Genomic DNA, 19,710 nt, shown 5'->3' with positions numbered 1-19,710 from the left:
CATACAGTTTGGTAACAACAGTGTATCAAAAACAATAAGTCACAAGAATGTATGCTTAGTAAAATTGTACTCAGCTCTCCTTCAAGACCTAGGCCCTTGATGCTATCTTCTCTTTGTCTTTTACAAGACCTAGTGCAGTGTCCTGCATGCAATAGGTGTGGCAAAATGCCAAGAAATCTGTCTCCTTTATTTAGTTAGTCTCATCAACAAACGTCCATTTCTCATGGTTATTATGCCACCTCTTGTTGCCATTAAGAACTCTCATGAATACACATTTTCTTTATGCTGTATCTAGATACCTGTCAGCACGTCCAAGGCACACTGCCTTACTATGTACTGTCGCTAGGTTTTGTTTTGTTTTGTTTTCTATCTTTATCTGTTCTCATTCACAACTCATTAGCCCTGGAATCCAAAGCCAGTTAACTAATTACTCAAGGTCTCTGTTCATTTGTCTGTAGGGTGGAAATGAGATCTGTTCCATAAGTTATTTAAGGAACAGTTAGCACAGGCCCTGCAAGTAGTAACCCTCGATGAATTTCATTGCCTTCCTTTCTGAAAGGTTCAATTCTGATCCCTGCACTGATGACTCCTAAATCCACTTCCCCTGGAGATAACATCAACAGATGTCTGCTGTGGAGTTGGACTTTTAGTGTGAAGATGAAGGGAAAATCTCCAAAAAGTTTGACATGAGAAAATGTGTACGTTTGAAATATAAGTGAGGTAGGTGCGGGGAAAATGGGAGGTAGGGGGTGCCATTTACATTGTATTCTATGGGATGATGCCTGCTGGGGTTGCACAATATATCCTGTCCTCATTGGTGGGCCAGATGTTAGGAGATAGAGAGACCAGGAAGGAAGCTACTGTGACACTCTAGGCAAGAAATGATGACTGCTTGGAGATGGGGGATAGGAGACTTTATTGATTACTAACATTAATACTAGGAAATACTTACATAGAATCTGCTACGATGCTGGTATTGTGCTTAGAGATTTACACGTATTAATAAGACTCACAACAACCCTAAGAGGTAGAAACCACATTTAATAGATATAAAATCTGAGGTCCAGAGAGGTTAAATAACTCCCCAAGGTCACATGAGTAATTTCTTTCTAAGCTGGGCTTTGAGTTCAGGCTGTCTCACTCCAGAGTCTGTGCTCAAACCACTGAGCTGGACTACTGAAAGGAAGTACAAATAGCAGGACTTGGCTATCAGTCAGATGAGGTGGGTAAAAGAGAGCAAGAGAAGCCTAAAATGACTCTTAGGTGGTGTCGCTCATTCAGATAATAATGGGTAGGCAGGGCTGATGGGAATTTAGTTTTGGACACACTCATTGTGAGATGCTAGTGGGCACTGAGTTCAGGGAATGTGTGGGGCTGGAGACAGAAATGCAAGTACCGGTGGGGTCTGGTTATGGGGTAGAGCTTTGAAAACGAATTAGACCTTGCAAGAGCATATGTGGTGTGAAAAGAGAAGCTAGGACCAAAGCCTAAGGAATTTCAGCAGTTCTGGAGCAAGTGGAGCAAGAACTCTGAGAAGGATCTCCCTAGGAGTAGGGAAAGACCAAGAAGAGAGCCCTGGGGATTGATGAGGCAGATACCACATAGGCAGGAACACCTACTCAGGCAGGTCTATGAAGAACTCAGGGTTGTCCATAAAGAAAGGGCAGAAGTGTACAATGACAAGCAAGGCGCAGTGTCTCACAACTATAATCCCAGCACTGTGGGAGGCTAAGGCAGGAGGATCGCTTGAGCCCAGGAGATCAAGGCAGCACTCAGCTATGATCACACCACTGAACTCTAGCCTGGGTGATGGAGCAAGATCCTGTCTCTCTAAAAAGGAAAGCACAGGGGTGGCAGGGGAAAATAGAAATGTATAACGGATTTAATGGTTGGGAAACCATTAGAAACTGATAGAAACAATGCTTATGGGCCGAGAGTAGTGGATCTCTCCTGTAATGTAGCACTTTAGGAGACTGAGGCGGGCAGGTCACCTAAGGTCAGGAGTTCGAGACCAGCCAGGCCAACATGGCAAAACCCTGCTCTACTAAAAGCACAAAAATTAGCTGGGCATGGTAGCACAGGCCTGTAATCCCAGCTACTCAGGAGGCTGAGTCAGGGGAATTGCTTGAACCTAGGAGGCAGAAGTTGCAGTGAACCAAGATCAGGCTGCTGCACTCCAGCCCGGACAACACACAAAAACAGTGTTTTTGGTGTGGTACAGCAGTGGCCATCATCATGGCAGACAGTGTCTGATGGCCATGTATGTGTTCTCTTTCTGAGACTTTGCTTGTATGGAAGTAGAGACCTAGAGAGAGGCTAGCACGGTTGTATTGCCCAGGGAAAGGGGAAGCAGGGCAGGGAGAACCTTGAGCTTCTTATATGGTGTAGCCGACAGAGTCTGGAGTGGACCCCTTATGATTACTTTCTTTGCAGTTTGCAGCCTGTACTTTCCCTGAGTTTGAGCTGAACCTGTGGCTTGCTGCTAACCAATAAAATATGGCAAAACTGATGGGATGTCCCTTCGATGACTACATTATGTAGTGTAAGACTCTGTCTTGCTAGCTGACCCACTCTAGAGGCTCTATCTTCCTAGCTGGCTATGAAGAGGAAAGTAGTCATCATGGGAAATCTACACAGCAGGGAGCTGAGGAGGCCTGTAGGAGCTGAGAGCAGCCTCCAGCTTCAGCCTGCAGGGAGTTGGGGCTTTCAGTCCTACAACTGTAAAGAAATGAACTCTGTTAACAACCTGAGTGATCTGAAAAGAGGACTCTCCCACAGTCGAGGCTCTAGATGAGGCTACGGCCTGGCCAACACCTTGACTTTTGCTCTGTGAAGTTCTGAGCAGAGAAACTCACTAAGTTCTGCGTGGACTTCTGACCCATAGAAACTAAAATGATAAATGTGTGCTGTTTTAAACCACTAAGTTTGTGGTAATTTGTTATGCAGCAATAGATCACTAATGCATTAAAGTGAAACAGGCAGTGGCAGCAAACATGAAGATAAAGAAGATAAAGAGAATAACTTGTGTTTACAGCCCTGACCTGCTGCCTGGACTACATATTTATTATTGACTGGCCTACTCTACATCTCCACAGGAGTCTCTAGTAAGCTCCTCCACCTGAACATATCCAAAACTGACCTTTGGATTCTATGCTGGCTCCTCCCCTGGCCTCCAAAACCTGCTTCTCCTTCAATTTCCTCATCTCAGTAAGTGGCAACTCCATCTGTGCAGTTTCTTTGGACCAAAACCTGTGGTCACCCTTGATGGCCTCCTTTTTCACACCCCACCCATAAGTTTATCAGCAAAGCCTTTTTACTCTGTCTTGAAAATAAATCCAGCATCGTAACATTTTCATGGCTCCTCCCTGGTACAAGTCATCTGCATTTTCCCCTGGATCACTGCAGTAGCTCCCAGCTGGGTCTTCAGGCCTCCATCCACCAGCCCTATCCACAGCCCATATCAGTCTAGCATGTGAAGTAACTTCTTAAAACATAAGTAAGTCCAGTCCTTTTTCTGCTCAACCTTCCTGTGGCTCCCCTCTCAGAGGTAAAGCCCAGGTCAGCATGATGACTTTCAAAGCCATACGTGATCTGGCCCTCAACCCCTTCCGGCCTTGTTACCTCCTATTCTCCTGGTTACCCTGTGTGCTCTGCCACCCCAGCCTCATTACTGTTCTTCACACAAACCACAGTGCTTCTGACTCTGTGCCCTGGCACTGCTGTTCTCTCAACTCAGAATGTTTTTCTCCGAGGTATTCCGTGCCTCACTCCTATTGCTCATTACCACCCTTTTAGAAGTTGTGATTTCCTATATTCCTTCCCCAATTTATTTATCTCCTGATCAGTTATCATCATCCAACATACCATATATGTTACTACTTATTTTGTTTTCTGTCTGTCTTCTACAACCATAAGGAATGGGACTTTATGCTTTGTGCACTTCTCTGCCCCCAGTACCAGGAACACTGATTGGTATGTAGTTAGTACTCATTGATTTTTGTTGAATGAATGAATGAACTAAACACAGAAGTCCTAAGGGAAACTGGAGAGTGAGGGTCCAGGGTGTGGATGGAGAATTAGCCTGACACAGGGGAAAGGATACCTGCTTCTTAAATCAGAGAAAATAGATGAGGAGGGGCAGGAGCAGGTCAGGGCAGCAACAGGAAATTTGGAATCTCCTCCTTCTATTTTCTCTCTGAGGTTGAGGGAGCCCTAATGAATGTCATTAGTGCCCCTCCAAAAGAGACCCTAGAGATCCATCTTTATCCTTCGCCATGTGAACAAGTCTATGGGCCCTCACCACACACCAATATGCTGGGGTGTTGATTTAGATTTCCCAGCCTGCAGAATTGTAGGAAATAAATTTCTGTTGTTTACAAACTATTCAGTCTTGGTGGTATTTTTGTTATAGCTGCCCACATAGACTAAGACATACACATAAACATAAACAATCTTGCTTTCCATCTTTACAAATAGGTATTGAAAAAAATCACTCCTGATTCTTTCAATATTGTGTCTATTTGTAACTACAGTAATAAAATTTTTGATTATTTAAAAATTTTCAGTCCAACTGGATTACTGAATTGTCTAAAACCTAAAATACTACCATTCAAGCCACAATTTTAGATGCCTGATTGTATTAGTCAGGGTTCTCTAGAGAGACAAAACCAATACGATATAGATATAGATATAGATACACATACAGATATAGATATAGATACACATACAGATATAGATATAGATACAGATTTATGAGCAGGCATTTATTAAGGAAATTGGCTCATGTGAATACAGAGGCTAAGAAATCACACAACAGCCCGTCTATAGGCTGGAGACCCTGGGATGCTGGTAGCACGGCTCACTTTAAGTCAGAAAGTCTCACAGCCAGGGAAGATGATTGTGTAACTCTCAGTCCAAAGCCAAAGGCCTGAGAACCCAGGGACTCCTGGTACAAGTCCCAAAGTTCAAAGGCCAGAGAGCCAGGAGTTCTGATGTCCAAGGGCAGAAGAAGAAGAATGTCTCAGCTCCAGAGGAGAGAAGAATTTGCCTTTCCTCTGCCTTTTGGTTTTATTGGGCCCCCAGCCAATTGGAGGGGAGAATTTCCTACTGACTCACATGCCAGTCTCTTCTGGAAACACACTCACAGACACACCCAGAAATAATGTTGTACCAGTTGTTTAGGTATTCCTTAATCTAGTCAAGGTGACATCTAAAATTAACCAGCACATGGATTAACTTCCAGGATCCACTCTTCTAGTTTCCAAATGTGGTCTTGGGATTCCTAGGGAGAACTCTGACGTACTCTTAAGGAGTCCCCAATGTTAGTACTATTTTCACAATAATAATAATGAAACATTGATCGTTTTTCATCTCATTATTTCAGTAGGGTGCAGTAAAGTTTTTTTGAGCCAATATGACCTATTATATACCAATAGGTTTAATACAAAGGCAGATATGAGAATACAAACATCTTCTATTAAGCCAGACATTAGATTTGGAAAAAGTGAGCCAGTGTCACACTTCTTGTTCTTTTATTTGGACACAATAGATTGCTTTTTCACAAAACATCCTGTTTATATTAATTATAATTGATTTATTCATGCTATTTTAATATGAATTAAAAGATAACATTTTAAATTTTTGTTTCAATGTCAAATGCCATAAATATTAACAAATATTAACCCAAATAAACAAAAGCTCTCTAAGGTCCTCAATAATTTCTAAGTGTCTAAAGACATAATTAGATCAGGAAGTTTGAAGCCACTAGTGTCCCCATTGAATCTGAATGCTGATCTAGACCAGGTCCAGTACTTCCCTGCTCGACCAGGACCTCAAACCTCAACCACACTCAGGGACTAAGTACTTAGTCCTTGTTTATTGCAGGGACACGTGACCCAAACCACATCCACATGAGTCCATGTTCTTCATTCATCTTTGTCCCAGGTCCAGGCCTGTGGGTGTATGCTGTGGAAATCCTGGGGTTGGGTGGAAATGAGCCATCATCTCCCAGGACCCTTTAGCTGTTATGGTGGGACTTAGCCATCCTTACAACTTTGGTGCCTCCCAGCTCTCTGGTTCCACTTCCTCTATCTCTGACCTGCATATCTGGTTCCCTCTACCCCCTGGTGGTCCTGTGGATTCCTCTCTCCTCTCTCATCCTGGTGAATCCTGTTGGCCTCATTCCAAGTCCACAGCATCTGGTGCCAACTGGCATATTGGGTTCAATGTGGTCATCCTGATGTTCAGCAGCAGATTCGCTGCCCAACAGCTTCTCACAGTTTCTTCTTGGCTGGGAGCTAAGAAACAACTAGTTCCCTATGCCTGGATCTCATCCCATAATTACAAGCAAAGGAACTGCTAAAGCCACAGCCTAGTGAGGAGGAGAAAGCTGGGGCTGAGGGCTGCAGTGGGTGTGAAAAAGGCAGCTGGAAGATGTTCTGTTATGTGACCAGAGGGCAGGAGGGCGTGTCTTCCACCAACAACATTGTGCAGTGGCTGCTGAGACGGCCAGGGCTTATCTGCATGGCTGTGAGTCCAGGGAATTCATTCTATAGGCTCTGCTGCATCCCCACTCTGTGAAGTGTCAGGCCCTCTTCAGGCACTGTGACCCCATTTGCTCCTGTGAGGGCAGGGCAGATGAAGATGGGACTGTCATCAGACCCTATCCTGAAGAAGGGCCTCACAGGCATGGAAAATGCTGAACGGGGACACGTGTAGATGTGTGATCTGTCCCTCATGTTGTAGAAGGAGACATCTCCAGCTTCATAGTCCAGGAAGATGGCCACCCGGCAAAGGGACTCCTTCAAAGGGAGAATCCTATCAGGGGAGGACAGGGCCCAGTATTGGTTTCCAAACATCTCCAGGGTCCAGAAGCCATTCTGAGGAATCAGCAGGACCTCCCCTTTCCTCTCAACACTGTCTCTACAGACCCCCACAGTCCACACCATCACGTTTTCCACCTCCACCTCCCAGTAATGTTTCCCTGAGGCGAAGCTCTCCCATCCCAGGACACAAGGCTGACTGTCGAATCTCTCTGCATTGTCAGGCACTCTCTGCCTGTAGGGGCCCCGTCTCACACTTCTCCGGTCCTCTGACAGGAAGAGCTCGGGATGAGCGGTGTCTGGATCCAGGACCACATCAGCTGCAGAGGAAGTCTCAGGTTTAGGCCTGGGGTCTCAGGAACCCTGGGGATTGTGTGGTTCCTGGTCCCCAGAGAGGTTTCAGAAAGCTGCAGGGGGTTCCCCATGTAGTGGCTGTTTCCATGAAGGTCCCCTGATCCCAGGCAGCTCATACCCTGAGAAATATTGAAGCTGCACTTCTATCTCTCCAGAGACAGAAGCAGCACCCCCAGGTTGAGAAGAATTGTGGCTCTATGAATTCCAGAGAGTTTAGGAAATGAATCAAAATTAGTGGTTCCCAGTTTTTCTCAGCATTCTAAGCTCTGATCCCTTTTCTATTCAGGACATGTGATCTCTGGGACTTTCTTTAGTTAGAAACTTTCCAACTTTGCTTAAACCATCACAGAAACTTTATCTCCTGTTGTTCCCCCACACTCCTCTCAATGATCAGTTAAGTGGGTCTCTCATTACACACTGTCCTAGGTGGTGAAGGACCTCCTTCAGGTTGTTTTGATAGGCGACAACTGATTTAAGTGACTGACAAGGGCACCCTTCAAAGGATAAAGAGAATAAATGTGTACAAAAGAAAACCTGGTGCATAAGGGGCGTGTGGGCAAAGTTAGGGAAGAAATACTTCAATCCAGTTTTGCTTTAACAACATGCGTCTGACGTCTACCAGGATGACTTCTCCCATACAGGAAATGCAGGAGCTGAGCATTCTGCAAACCTCTACCATCTGCATGTATTCTTACTTATTCAGTCTACCTTTCTACTGCATTACAATGATTTTCTCCTTTCCACAAGTTGATATGTCTGATTGTGACAAGTTGTGATTGTGTCCCAAAATGACAGTGGCAATTTTGAAACTCACCAAAGAGGAAAGGTCCATGGGCCCTGGTATCTGGTAAAGCTTGGATTCTTTGGTGCTGACAGACAGAGGTGCCGAATCACAAGATGAGAAGAACTCACTGAAAGTGGGCGATTGGTTTCTCTGTGCTCTCCCACTCACCCTCCCACTCACCTAAATCCCCTCCCCTGGCAGACTACATGCAGAATGTCAGTGCTCTCTTAGAAGCAGAAAGGTATTTCTGACCGCCTATTTGCACACCATTGCATCAGGCTTATTGGAGAGCCTTATGGTCTCTTCCTCACATGGGTCTTCAACTGTGCACAGTCTATACCATCCCCAGGATATAAATTGCTAAGACAGCATTATCTTCTTTCAAATTGATCCAGAATCAAAGAGCAATAACTTCCGAAATGTAACTCTTGGGGAGGCTACTATGCATGGGAAACCTTTGGTAATCGTGCATTAAGTTATTCCAAAAGAGAAAGGGTCCTGGGACGTAAACTGCAGGGTTCATTAAGAGCTGCTGGGATTCCCTGACAGAAGAGCCACGATGCATCATTGCTGGGACACTGTTGATGAATTGACCCCACTTCCCTATTGTCCCCACCTCGCCCTGGGTCACTTGCTCATCTTGTCTAATGAGTCCCGTTAGCTAGCTGGTGGGGAGAAAGCTGAGATCTGATGGAACATCAGGGGTACTCACCAGCATGTAAGAATGTTCTTCTCCATCCTGCAAGGGACAGACAGAGGCGAATGTCACAAGATGCTGCTAAATAAGCAGAACACAAATTGTACATGGAGTAGTTCAGGAAAGGCTAAACTTACGCAATTCTTGAAGTTGCTCTGAAAACAAAATACAGAAACAAAATCATGTCTTCAACAGAAGAACGAAGAGAAATTGAGCTTGTATTAAACAAAGTAGGAACCGTCCTTTCTATGAACACTAACATCACCCTTCCCTTATGCCTAGGGAACAGTCAGAAATCAGCAATGATGTATGATCAGATGGCTGGGGAGTATCAGTACATTGTTAGATTTTTGTCTGAACTTTTGTTCAGCCATGTAGTGCTGCATATAGCCAGGTGAATGAATGCAATGTGTGCAGCATGGAAGAAAGAAAGCTCTGAATGATTACTTCTTATGACATGAGAGTTCCAAGCCCTTGTTGCTGCTGCTGTGCATTTCCTCTCTCTTCCCCAAGACTGGTACCTGTGAGAGCTGTGGCCTTTCTATGACAGTCAATTGTCCTCCTACTTATTTAACTTTTTTAAAATTTCTTTCTATTTTTCCATACTTTCTTTCCAAATTCCTTACGTGCAATTTCTTTTTCCTCTTGTTCAACTTCCTTTTCCCCTGACAGAATCTTTTTTTCCCTTTGAAGTTTCTTGATGCAACAGATGCTCACAGCCATGAAGATGATGAAAAGAGCCAGGATGACAGCCAGGGACACCATCCAGGGAGATGTGGTCAGGATGACAGCCAGGGCCACCATCCACGGAGATGTGCTGGGCATAAAGGATTCTGAAAAGGCAGCCAGAAAAGTCCACTTAGTTCGAAATAGAACATCCAGATGAGAGTGCCCCTAAGGGCACATCTGATGAGCTCCTCAGCCACCTGCTCTGTTGGCTTCTCCCTCAGAAACCTCAGATGGAGAAAGCGATGCTGGCTTAACACTGGCTAACACCTCAGTGACTGCCAGAGCCGGGCCGAGAAGGGGGCAAAGCAGAAACATCTGGAGTCACCATGGAAAGGACCAGGGTGCATAAAGCTAACCAGCCATGCTGAGTCAGCACAGCCACCACCCTGCCTCAAGCCACCATCACTCATGCCTGGAATACTAGAGTGTCCTCCTTCTTGTTCTGCCCTATTCTGTAATCTGTTCTCAGCAGAGCAGCCCAAGTGAGATCATGTTAATTATTTGCTCAAAACCTTCCAACGCTTCCCATGTTACTCACTCTAAAAGCCAAGGCCTGTTTGTGGCCTGTGCTGCCATATATAACGTAGTTGCATCACCTCTGTGAATTCATCTCTCCCAACTTCTGAACTCAGTCCATTTCAGCCACACCAGCATCACCTCCTGGGAGTCCTAGAAACTGCCAGACACGCTCTTTCCTCATGCCCTTTGCATATGCTCTTCCTGTACCTTGGTTGCTCAGTCCTTAAGCATCTGATGGTTCCTTGCCTTGATTGTTCAATTTCCATCTTTACAGTGAAGTCTTCCCTGACCACCTTGTTAATAATTATGATGCCTCACACTCCTGGAACTCTCTATTTTCTCTTTGCTTAATTTTTCCTACATGATCATCACCATGTGATAGAATATATAGATAATTATTTATTTAATCAGTTGTTTCAATTATTTCATATCTTGCTCTCTCTCTCCCCCGCTTTTTAGCTTTTTCTTTTTTAAGACAGAGTCTCACTCTGTCGCCCAGGCTGGAGTGCAGTGGCGCGATCTCGGCTCAAGCTCTGCCACCCAGGTTCAAGCGATTCTCCTGCTCATCCTCCCAAGCAGCGGGGATTACAGGCGCCTGCTACTGCACTCGGCTAATTTTTGTAGTTTTGGTAGAGATGGTGTTTCACCATCTTGGCCAGGCTGGTCTTGAACTCCTGAACTTGTGATCCACCCGCCTTGGCCTCCCAAAGTGCTGGGATTGCAGACATGAGCCATCGTGCCCGGCTGCTGTCTCTCTCTAGAATATGACCTCCTTGAGGATAGAAATTTTGATATATTTTGTTCAATTATTGACCCTTGGTTTCCAGTACAGTCTTAAACATAAGAAATGCTTGTTGAACATTTGTTGAATACATTTATGAATGTCTGTTGATGGGGAATTTCCCAAGCTCTGTCCTTTGGGAAGTCCCATAGACAGGAAGGGACGGCAGCATACAGGAATGCCAAGTGTAGACAGTCACCCATCCCCACTACTCTCCGTGTTTGATGGTTGTCCTTAACATTTTACAATTGTTGCAGCATAAAGACCTAATCAAGAGAAAAAAGACCAGGTTTACCCTCAGAGAAGAGGTTCCTACTCTTGTGTTTTGGGATTCTTTGAATCTCCCTTTGTGAGAAGGGGAGAGGCCTCAACTCAGCTGCAACCTCCAGCTCCTCAGAACCCAGGACCATTCCACCCACACTACTGCCCCCATCCCCTCTCTGGGCTCTTTCTGTGTGCTGAGGATCCTGCATACACTTGATAGGTCTCAGAGGGCAGAGAACTAACCTGGAATAAAAATGACAGTTTCCTTCTCCTGGCCGAGCAGGGTGTTGTTGACAGAGCAGGATACATTCCTCACAGACTTGTCTCTGATGATCACAGCTGAGGTGACCATGAAGAGGCCGTCTGCATCAGTGATGGAAACCTCCTTTAGGGTGGGCACAATCTCACTGTAGGGGTCCCTCCACACTGTGAGGGGCTCTGGGTACCACCCTCTAGATATGCACTCCAGCCAAATGCTCCCATCCTCTTGGGCCTTGATTTCAATGAGGGGCTTAGAGCCAAGGCCTGGAGAGGGAAAAGGGCTCAGTCAAAAGGCAGTGGTGTCTTAGCCCCTACTGCACCTTGAAGGATGGATGCTAGAAAGACCCTTGGTTTTGGAGAACATCAGGAAACCAATATGCAAAATAAATTGTGAGATCTCTAAGAGAAAGGATCACATTGCACACTTTTCTTTATGCTCCACCTGAAGGCCCCATCACAGCACCAAGCATCTATCTGTCTGCTATAAATGCTTGCTGTGCGATTTATTCTGGCAGACTAATTTTCTCACTCCCAGGAGGGTGTGTCCAAATTCTCAACAGGCAGGTTGAGAATTTCACTTTCTGTCCTGGGATGACTTCTCTGCAGACCTCAATTTCCTGAAGCTCTAAAATAATACACTGATGACAGAAACCTACCAGGTTGGCAGAATCCTTTCTTTTTCTTTTTTTTTTTTTTTTTTTGTAGAGATGGAGTTTTGCCATGTTGCCCAGGCTGGTCTCAAACTCTTGAGCTAAGGCAATTCACCTGACTTGACCTCTCGAAGTGCTGGGATTACAGGCATGAGCCATCATGCTCAGCCTTGGCTAAATCTTAAGAAACTTTTTGAACCAAAGTCACAGACACTTCTGTCTAGTTCAGGGCCTCACATCATCATGGCTATCTACCTCCATAGGTGGTGATGGTTTTTAGGAGAATGGACTGAGCCAGCTGGCAAAGCCAACTCTTATTCTAATTCACAGTTGTTTACCTCCCAGAGGTTCCACCCAATAGAGAATTTTCCTATAGTTCTTTGAGAACATCAATGTATTAGAAATATCTGGATGCCCCTGGGATCTTAAGATAACCATATTGCCTCCTTAATGTCAGAGATCATCACCAAAAATCCTAATAATTCAGGCTCATCCTAAATATATTCTATCTTTACTAGAATCTTCAATGAAAGAGAATACCCGGAGTGAGAGAGCTGCAAAAGCATGGTCCTGGGAGATCCTTCAGCCGTGTGTGACCATCCAAACTTCTCCTGAATAATTCCTTTGTAAAGTCTCCCAACAAATTATATTAAAGAAAGAAAATTAAAGCAATCACTTAAGCCTAGTGCTTTCTGCTCTGTTTAATTTTTGTCAGGAGAAAAAAACTAGTTGTGCATTTGAAGGCTCACACAGAAATCTTGAATTAGAAAAGAAATTAAAATACCTCAGCAAATTGGAAAACAAACTCCTACAAAACATTCCATGGTTTCAATATGGGTAACATGACACAATAGATTTAAGGGAAAGATCAGCCACCAACCAATCCAACAAGCAGAATACAATAAGCAAGCAAACAAAAAGTCCTACAGCAACCCAATTCAGACTGGGGAAGGTCAGGACAGGGTTGGTTTTACAGAGAAAGAGCAGTGGGTCCCTGCCACATAGAAACCATTCATTACTGGGCAACACTGCAGTGCTGCTGTGAACACAGTCATGACAATGGGTCAAGAAGCCCTCCTTCCACAATGTTCTGTTTTAATCAGATGTAAGGTTGCCTTTGCGAGTAGCAAAGATGGGGTCTCCTACCTGTTATGATTTGGGGCCTTCTGGGAAGAATCCAATTTCCTAGTCCTTGCCTCCACAGGTCTGATGGACTGAAACGCCACCATGAATTATACTGCACCTTAAAGTCTTTTTCAGTCCTGAAATATACCTTTTAAAGCAAAATACACTAACCCCAAGACTGAAGTAATCACTCAGTGTCACTTTAACAAACTCCCAGAAATCCCAGTTTAAGTGCATTTCTATGCTGAAGCCTTGCCAGTTTTTTTCCCAGCTAAATTCTTAGTCTTTCTCTGTGGAGTTAGCAGGAATTACACATAATTTTGCTTCTGTATTTAGTTGCACTTTAATAAAATCACCTATTTAATGTAAGTCACTCTCTCTGCAATCAGTATTTCAGGAAAGAAGAAAATGTCAAGACTAATATTTATGGAAAAATAAGATTTCATATGTCGTAGTTCTCTGGGCAGTTCTTATTGATTCTGATTGCCCCAGGACAATTTTTGACAGTGTCTCCTTTCACTCTCAGAAGTGCACAGTTCAATGCCAAGGCAGGCATAAGACTTTCTTTTCCGAGATTAACTATTTTCCCCCGCTCATGGCCTCAGCTGAGGAATGAGTGTGCTTCTGAAGAAGTGAAGCCCAGGCCGGGCGTGGTGGCGCACGCCAGTAATCCTAGCACTTTGGGAGACCGAGGCAGGTGGATCACAAGGTCAGGAGTTTGAGACCAGCCTGGCCAGCATGGTGAAACCCCATCTCTACTAAAAAAATGCAAAAATTAGCCGGGCATGGTAGCGCATGCCTGTAATCTCAGCTACTCAGGAGGCTGAGGCAGGAGAATCGCTTGAACCCAGGAGGTGGAGGTTGCAGTGAGCTGAGATCGCACTACTGTACTCCAGCCTGGGCAACATAGCAAGACTCTGTCTTGAAAAAAAAAAAGAAGTGAAACCCATAGCTTAGCAGAGCAAACCCACTCATGTGGCCTTTGTGCAGGAAAAGCGACTCTCTGTGAAAGGGGACTCCAGATAGAAATCCGTTGGTCTGCAATGGGCCAGAAGTTAGGAGACATACTTTCCCCAAAAGGTACACTGTGCCAAAGTAACAAAGCAAAATGAAGAGATGCACCTGCCACCACGAGGCGCAGGATGGCCTCATCGTAGGATCTGCCTTCTTGGAAGTAACAGTGGTAGATGCCGTTCTCCTGGGCTGTGACGTTGTGTATGACCAGGGCCATGTTGCCCCTGCTCATGTCTTTGCTCACAAAGGTGGTTCTTCCTCGGTACTCCTCCATCTGCTCCTCTGTTCTCTCTCTTCCACCTTTATACACAAACACTGCGGCGGAGAACTGAGACCGGAACCACCGCACCTCCATGTCCTCAGCATTTTTCTCGGGTGACAGATGGCAGCGTAACGTAGTGTTTTCTCCCACCATGGCCAGGATGGGACTAGCTGGCCCCACGACAGTAAACTGGGCTGTTCAACAAAGGGGCAGAATCAGACAAGGACACCAGTTATCACATCTTTAAGGCAAAAAAAAAAAAAAAAAAAAAAAAATTCCAGGGACAAAAGGAAGCAGATATTCCAAGGCCACAGGGGTTCTTGGGCTGAGAACCCTTCTGGGGACCAGTAGCTGTGGCCGGTCGGCAGCATCCACCCCTGGGAGCAGTAACTATTGAGGCTGCTCCTGCTTCATGAAGGAAATATTGGGGAGCCCGCCCTGGGCACCCTGTGCCACTGAGATTTTCCTCCATTCTGCAATCTAGCACTGTGCCTGAGTGTAGCGTAAACTTGAACTGTCCATTAGGGCAGTGTTAACAGTTAGTTAACACTTAGTGTTAACAATTAGTGTTAACTATCCACTAGATGTTTAAGTTCCAATTGAAATGAACTCTTAAGTGTAAAACACATACAGATTATAAAGATTTAAAATTTCAAAATGTCAAATATCTCATTGGCAATAGTTTCTATTAACAAAGCATTTAAATATTGATATTTGATTATATGAAACAAAATATATTATTAAAATGTATTTCAAGCATGTTTTTACCTTTTAAAATAAAAAGTAGACTAGGCACAGGGTCTTGTGCCTGTAATTGCAGGTATTTGGGAGGCCAAAATGGGAGGATCCTTAACAGCTAGGAGTTTGAGACCTGCCTGGGCAAATAGTGAGACCCTGTCTTTACAAAAAATAAAACTTGAAGTTGAGTGTGGTGGCCCTTGCTTGTACTCTCTGCTACTTGGGAGGCTGAGATTGGGAGGATCCCTTGAGCCCAGGAGTTCCAGGTTACAGTGAGTTATGATCTCATTTGCCATCTGCTTCATTCCAGCCTGGCGACAGAGCAATACACTGTCTCTTAAATAAATAAACAAATAAATAAAAAGTTAAAAAAATTTTTGAAAATTTGCACTTGTATATGCACTTGACCTTTGTGTCTCACTGTATTTCTTTTGGACAGTGCTGGTATAAATTCAGTGAACATGATCAGAATGAAAGGATAAGTCAGCAACCCCACAGTCCTTCCTTCTTTCCCTTTGCAGACTACAGGGTTGATGTTCCTTTCTGAGAGATGACAGCAGTAAGTGGCACACATCCCTACCTGAGACCAGTGCACACAGGCTGAGAAGGAGGAGGAGGAGGGAGGCTGGCAGGGAGAAGTGCAGGGCAGCAGCTGGTTCCATGAGCACCCAGGGCAGGGAGGGACCACAGGCCTAGGGTTACAGAGGAGGAAAATCAGCCTAGGAGTTTTGGTACCTCGGTGCTGATCGAGTCCAGCCTCTCCTGTCACTCAAGTAAGTCTCATCGGTGCCCCAGCTTCTGGGAGTCGCTTGCATATCTCAGGGCTCAGGTATCTCCCAAGAGAGGGACTCCTTAAACATTCCATGAAGTAAACCATCAATGCAAAGATCAAGGGGGCCGTTTTCCACCTTCCTCAGCTCACTTCTCTGGCCAGAGTCCGGTTTCTTTAGTTGTCCCTAGATTCTTTCACACCCTCCTCCCTCCACTTCCCCGTCCCCGAGACCCAGGTCGGGACACTCGAGGTAAAGCCAGGAGAGGCAGCGCCTCCCCACCAGTGGGCTTCCTCTCTCCCAGGACCCCCTCTCCTGTCCAGGGCAGATCCCGCTCCCCGCACCTACCGCCCCCACCCCGGAGCTGTAGCGCTTCCCCTCCCTTTCCTACCTTCTAGAATTAACCTCTGTTTTCTTTTCCCCTGTGATCCTCACATGACGATTTTCCGATACAACTCACCCATGGGCACAGTCACCATCAGACAACAAAGCATCCCAAAGAGAAGACAAAAGTTTTGTTCACCTCCCATTAATCGCGATGTTTGGAGTTGCGGGACCCGGGATCTGGGACCTGTTGCCTGGGTGTCCAAAAAGTTCCAAGATTGCCACTGAACAGTTTAGAGCCCAGGATTGGCCGAGTGCGGCAGAACTAGCCAATGGTGTCTCGAGCCTTATTTCTCAGCAGTTACTAGGTAGAATACACACAAAAAGCCCCCCAAAATCTCAAGCAGCAAATAACCTCTTGGGGTTATTAGGTATTTCTGTTTCCTTTTTCTTTGTTTGGAAGCAAGACTTTTCTTTCTTTCTTTTTCTTTCTTTCTTTCTTCTTTCTTTCTTTCTTTCTTTCTTTCTTTCTTTCTTTCTCTCTCTCTCCTCTCTCTCTCTCTCTCTCTCTCTCTCTTCCTTCCTTCCTTCCTTCCTTCCTTCCTTCCTTCCTTCCTTCCTTCCTTCCGTCCTTCCTTCCTCCCTTCTTTGTCTTTCTTTCATGTCTCCCTTGCGCTTTATTCTGTCTCTTTCTCTCGTTTTCTTCTTTCTTTCTTTTTTCTTCCTTCCTTCCTTCTTTCCTCTCTCTTCCTTTCTCTCTTCTCTTCCTTTCTCTCTCTTCTCTTCCTTTCTTCCTTTTCCTTCCTTCCTTTCTTCTTTCTTTTTCTTTCTTTCTTTCTCTTTCTTTCCTTCCTTCCCTCTCTCTCTCTCTCTCTCTCTCTCTCTCCTTTCATTCTTTTACAAAGCCTTGAGATTCCCCAAGGTGTCAGTGGCTTTGCTGGTATCCACAAGGAGAGGGCTCCCTATGTAGAGGGTGATTTTGTTGGGGAGGAAACATGAGGAGGAAAACATAAGCTGCCCTCTTTCCAAAGCCAGAGGACTCTTGTTCAAGTTGCTGGCTTTGGAGGTTGGGTCTGGTGCGCGGGAGGGGAAGCAGGCATGACTGGAGTGGGAGAGGTAGCAAAGGAAAGGAGACAGCAGTTGCAGTGGCTGTTATGAAGGTCTGGTTGCTCATTCCAAAGATATTGGATAAGAGGTGCTGAGAGGCCGGGCGCAGTGGCTGAAGCCTGTAATCCCAGCACTTTGGGAGGCCGAGACGGGCGGATCAGGAGGTCAGGAGATCGAGACCATCCTGGCTAACATGGTGAAATCCCGTCTCTACTAAAAAATACAAAAAACTAGCCGGGCGAGGTGGCGGGCACCTGTAATCCCAGCTACTCGGGAGGCTGAGGCAGGAGAATGGCGTGAACCCGGCTGAGATCCGGTCACTGCTCTCCAGCCCGGGCGACAGAGTGAGACTCTGTCTCAAAAAAAAAAAAAAAAAAAAAAAAAAAAAAAAAGAGGTGCTGAGACTATTGAGTGAGGATTAAAAACCCTTTCCCACTGGGAGGTGGCATTCTGGTGAGGGCAGAAGATGGAAGTGGGCAAAGACTTTCTAGTTGGTCTTAACTTTCTGCCAGTAGGTGCTGGGGTTAGGTCCAGGGACCACACACACACACCAGCACACATACCCTCCTCCCCACGAACATAATCCCTCCCCCACAGAATCCAATCTTGTCATTGTATAGATATCTTCCCGTGGCCCATTTGTCAATAACCCCTCAAATGTCTAAATACCTAGTCTGGAACTGGTGCAGTGGCTCACACCTATAATCCCAGCACTTTGGGAGAGGGAGGCAGGCAGATCACTTGAAGTCAGGAGTTCAAGACCAGCATAGCCAACATGATGAAACCCCATGTCTACCAAAAAAAAAAAAAAAAAATTAGCTGGGTGTGGTGGGACATGCCTGTAATCCCAGCTACTCAGAGGCTGAGGCAGGAGAATGACTTGAACCTGGGAGGCAGAGGTTAGAATGAATCGAGATGATGCACTGCACTCCAACCTGGGTGACGAAGTGAGACTCTGCCTCTAAATAAATAAATAATACAATATACATAAATAAATGCGTAGTCCAGAGGCCTCCAATTCCCTTCTGATTCAATTCTAAACTTAGTAGCTAATACACCAGCAATGGCTCCACAGTGGCCTTGCATCACAACATTCACTCTCTGTGGCCAGCGCTCCCTTTCCCATGCCATGCCTTTCACTTGAATTGTTTGCTTCATCTCTATGCCTTGAAATCCTGCCCAGCCTTCATGCCTACTTCCTCCAAAAACAACTCTGGATGTTCCTGCCTGAAACGTTCTCAGCCTCTTCTGACACCCAAATCTTTTTCTGTTCCCATGTCCTGTCTTGTATTATTGTTATACAGGTATCAACTGTGTTTTGCTGTGACTGGAGTACCTGCTCCTCAGGACAGACTTCTGCAGGATGTGATTCCTCTCTCCTTACAGGGCCCAGCTCTAAGCTGTGCTCTCAGCTGTTGTTCAATGCATGAGTGACATGCTCTGGGTAAGGTCATTTCCACCACAGCATGGCCCAGTTCCTGGAATCATTTGGCACCAGAGTGCGAGAGAGAGATGGCAGCACGATTAATCCACTCTAGGTCAGAAGTTCAAGGACCAGGAAGGAGGAATCAGTAGGTCCCTTCCGCAGAGAAAGCTATTTGATGAGAATAAGATAAAGAAAGCCCTAAGAACTGTTTTTTCTATTGAACTGACACTTGAACTATCTCATTCTCATGCAGCCTCACTCATTACCTGATGTTTCTGGATTATAATTAAAATTGGATTCTGGGTTGAGTGACTCATGAGGGTAAATACATCAGTATTAGAACATTCCAACTGGGACTGGGCAGCTGTTGGGAAAGGACAGAAGAGAAGGATGCAAGGGTCTAAGAGCATGGCCAGCCAGGATGAGACCAGGCTTCATATTTTTATCTGAAGAAATAAGGCCCAGGGCTTTGAAGTAGCTTGTGCCAGAAGCCTCCAGCTAAGCCAGGCCTCAACCTCTGCCAAAGTTGATCTGAGCAGGAGGGAAACACATGTGTTCTGAGAAGGAAGAGGATCAGTTAGCCATGGGGTAGCTTAGGAAGAAAGCAGGTTCTACTGGGGTGTGCCAGGTTAGATAGTAATGACCTAACTCAATCATGCTCTGTCCTGGGAGGGAAAAAGAGACAGAAAGGGTCACTTCAGAAAGATTCTTTATGGACATGGTGGACCAGCCAATCCTGGAAGAACCAGGACCCAGAGTGAGCACTGATTCACTGTTGGTTTGCAATAAACTCCAATCTTTGAAAGTAATATGGGTGTGTCATCTCCAGCTATGGAGTATTCCAAGGGGATCTGCAGGCATCTTGGCACAGAAAATCCATTTCTACATTGTCCTGTTCAAATTCTAGTTTCCTGACTCACAGAATCAATGAGCATATTATAATGCTTATGAAGCTTCCAAATTTTACAACTGTCGCAATACTAGCTAGTACATTTACCTTGTCTCAACAGAACAAATTTTTTCAAAGAGAAGAAATGATATTGGGCTTCTAGAAGAAACAAACATGATAAAATTGCCTAAACTC

At 45.2% G+C, this 19,710-nt stretch overlaps 1 protein-coding gene across 6 annotated transcripts; it reads right to left on the bottom strand.

Annotated features, from left to right (window-relative positions):
* Window positions 1-4,620: 4,620 nt before the first annotated feature.
* On the bottom strand, window positions 4,621-16,556 carry BTN2A2 (butyrophilin subfamily 2 member A2). Of its 6 annotated transcripts, XR_004056748.1 has the most exons (10): window positions 16,161-16,555; window positions 15,580-15,691; window positions 14,108-14,455; window positions 11,193-11,474; window positions 9,283-9,489; window positions 8,794-8,811; window positions 8,672-8,698; window positions 7,990-8,086; window positions 7,077-7,141; window positions 6,770-6,816 (listed from the first exon to the last, which is right to left on the bottom strand). XR_004056748.1 is itself a non-coding variant. In XM_030928465.1 (9 exons), exons 2-9 carry the CDS (start codon window positions 15,659-15,661, stop codon window positions 6,763-6,765), a joined length of 1,083 nt encoding a protein of 360 aa, XP_030784325.1. In that variant the 5' UTR covers window positions 15,662-15,691; window positions 16,161-16,556; the 3' UTR covers window positions 6,620-6,762. The 6 variants fall into 6 exon arrangements, 5 of the variants coding, with proteins under 5 accessions (XP_010362787.2, XP_010362795.2, XP_030784325.1 ...); XM_030928465.1 differs by lacking the exon at window positions 7,990-8,086 and having other exon boundaries at window positions 6,620-6,816; window positions 16,161-16,556; XM_030928466.1 differs by lacking the exon at window positions 6,770-6,816 and having other exon boundaries at window positions 7,015-7,141.
* Window positions 16,557-19,710: the final 3,154 nt, after the last annotated feature.

The sequence above is a fragment of the Rhinopithecus roxellana genome, chromosome 4 (assembly GCF_007565055.1).
Source record: "Rhinopithecus roxellana isolate Shanxi Qingling chromosome 4, ASM756505v1, whole genome shotgun sequence".
In the NCBI taxonomy this organism is placed as follows: Eukaryota; Metazoa; Chordata; class Mammalia; order Primates; family Cercopithecidae; genus Rhinopithecus; species Rhinopithecus roxellana.
The sequence above is the reverse complement of the archived record's forward strand: the minus strand, read 5'-3'. Positions and strand labels throughout refer to the sequence as shown.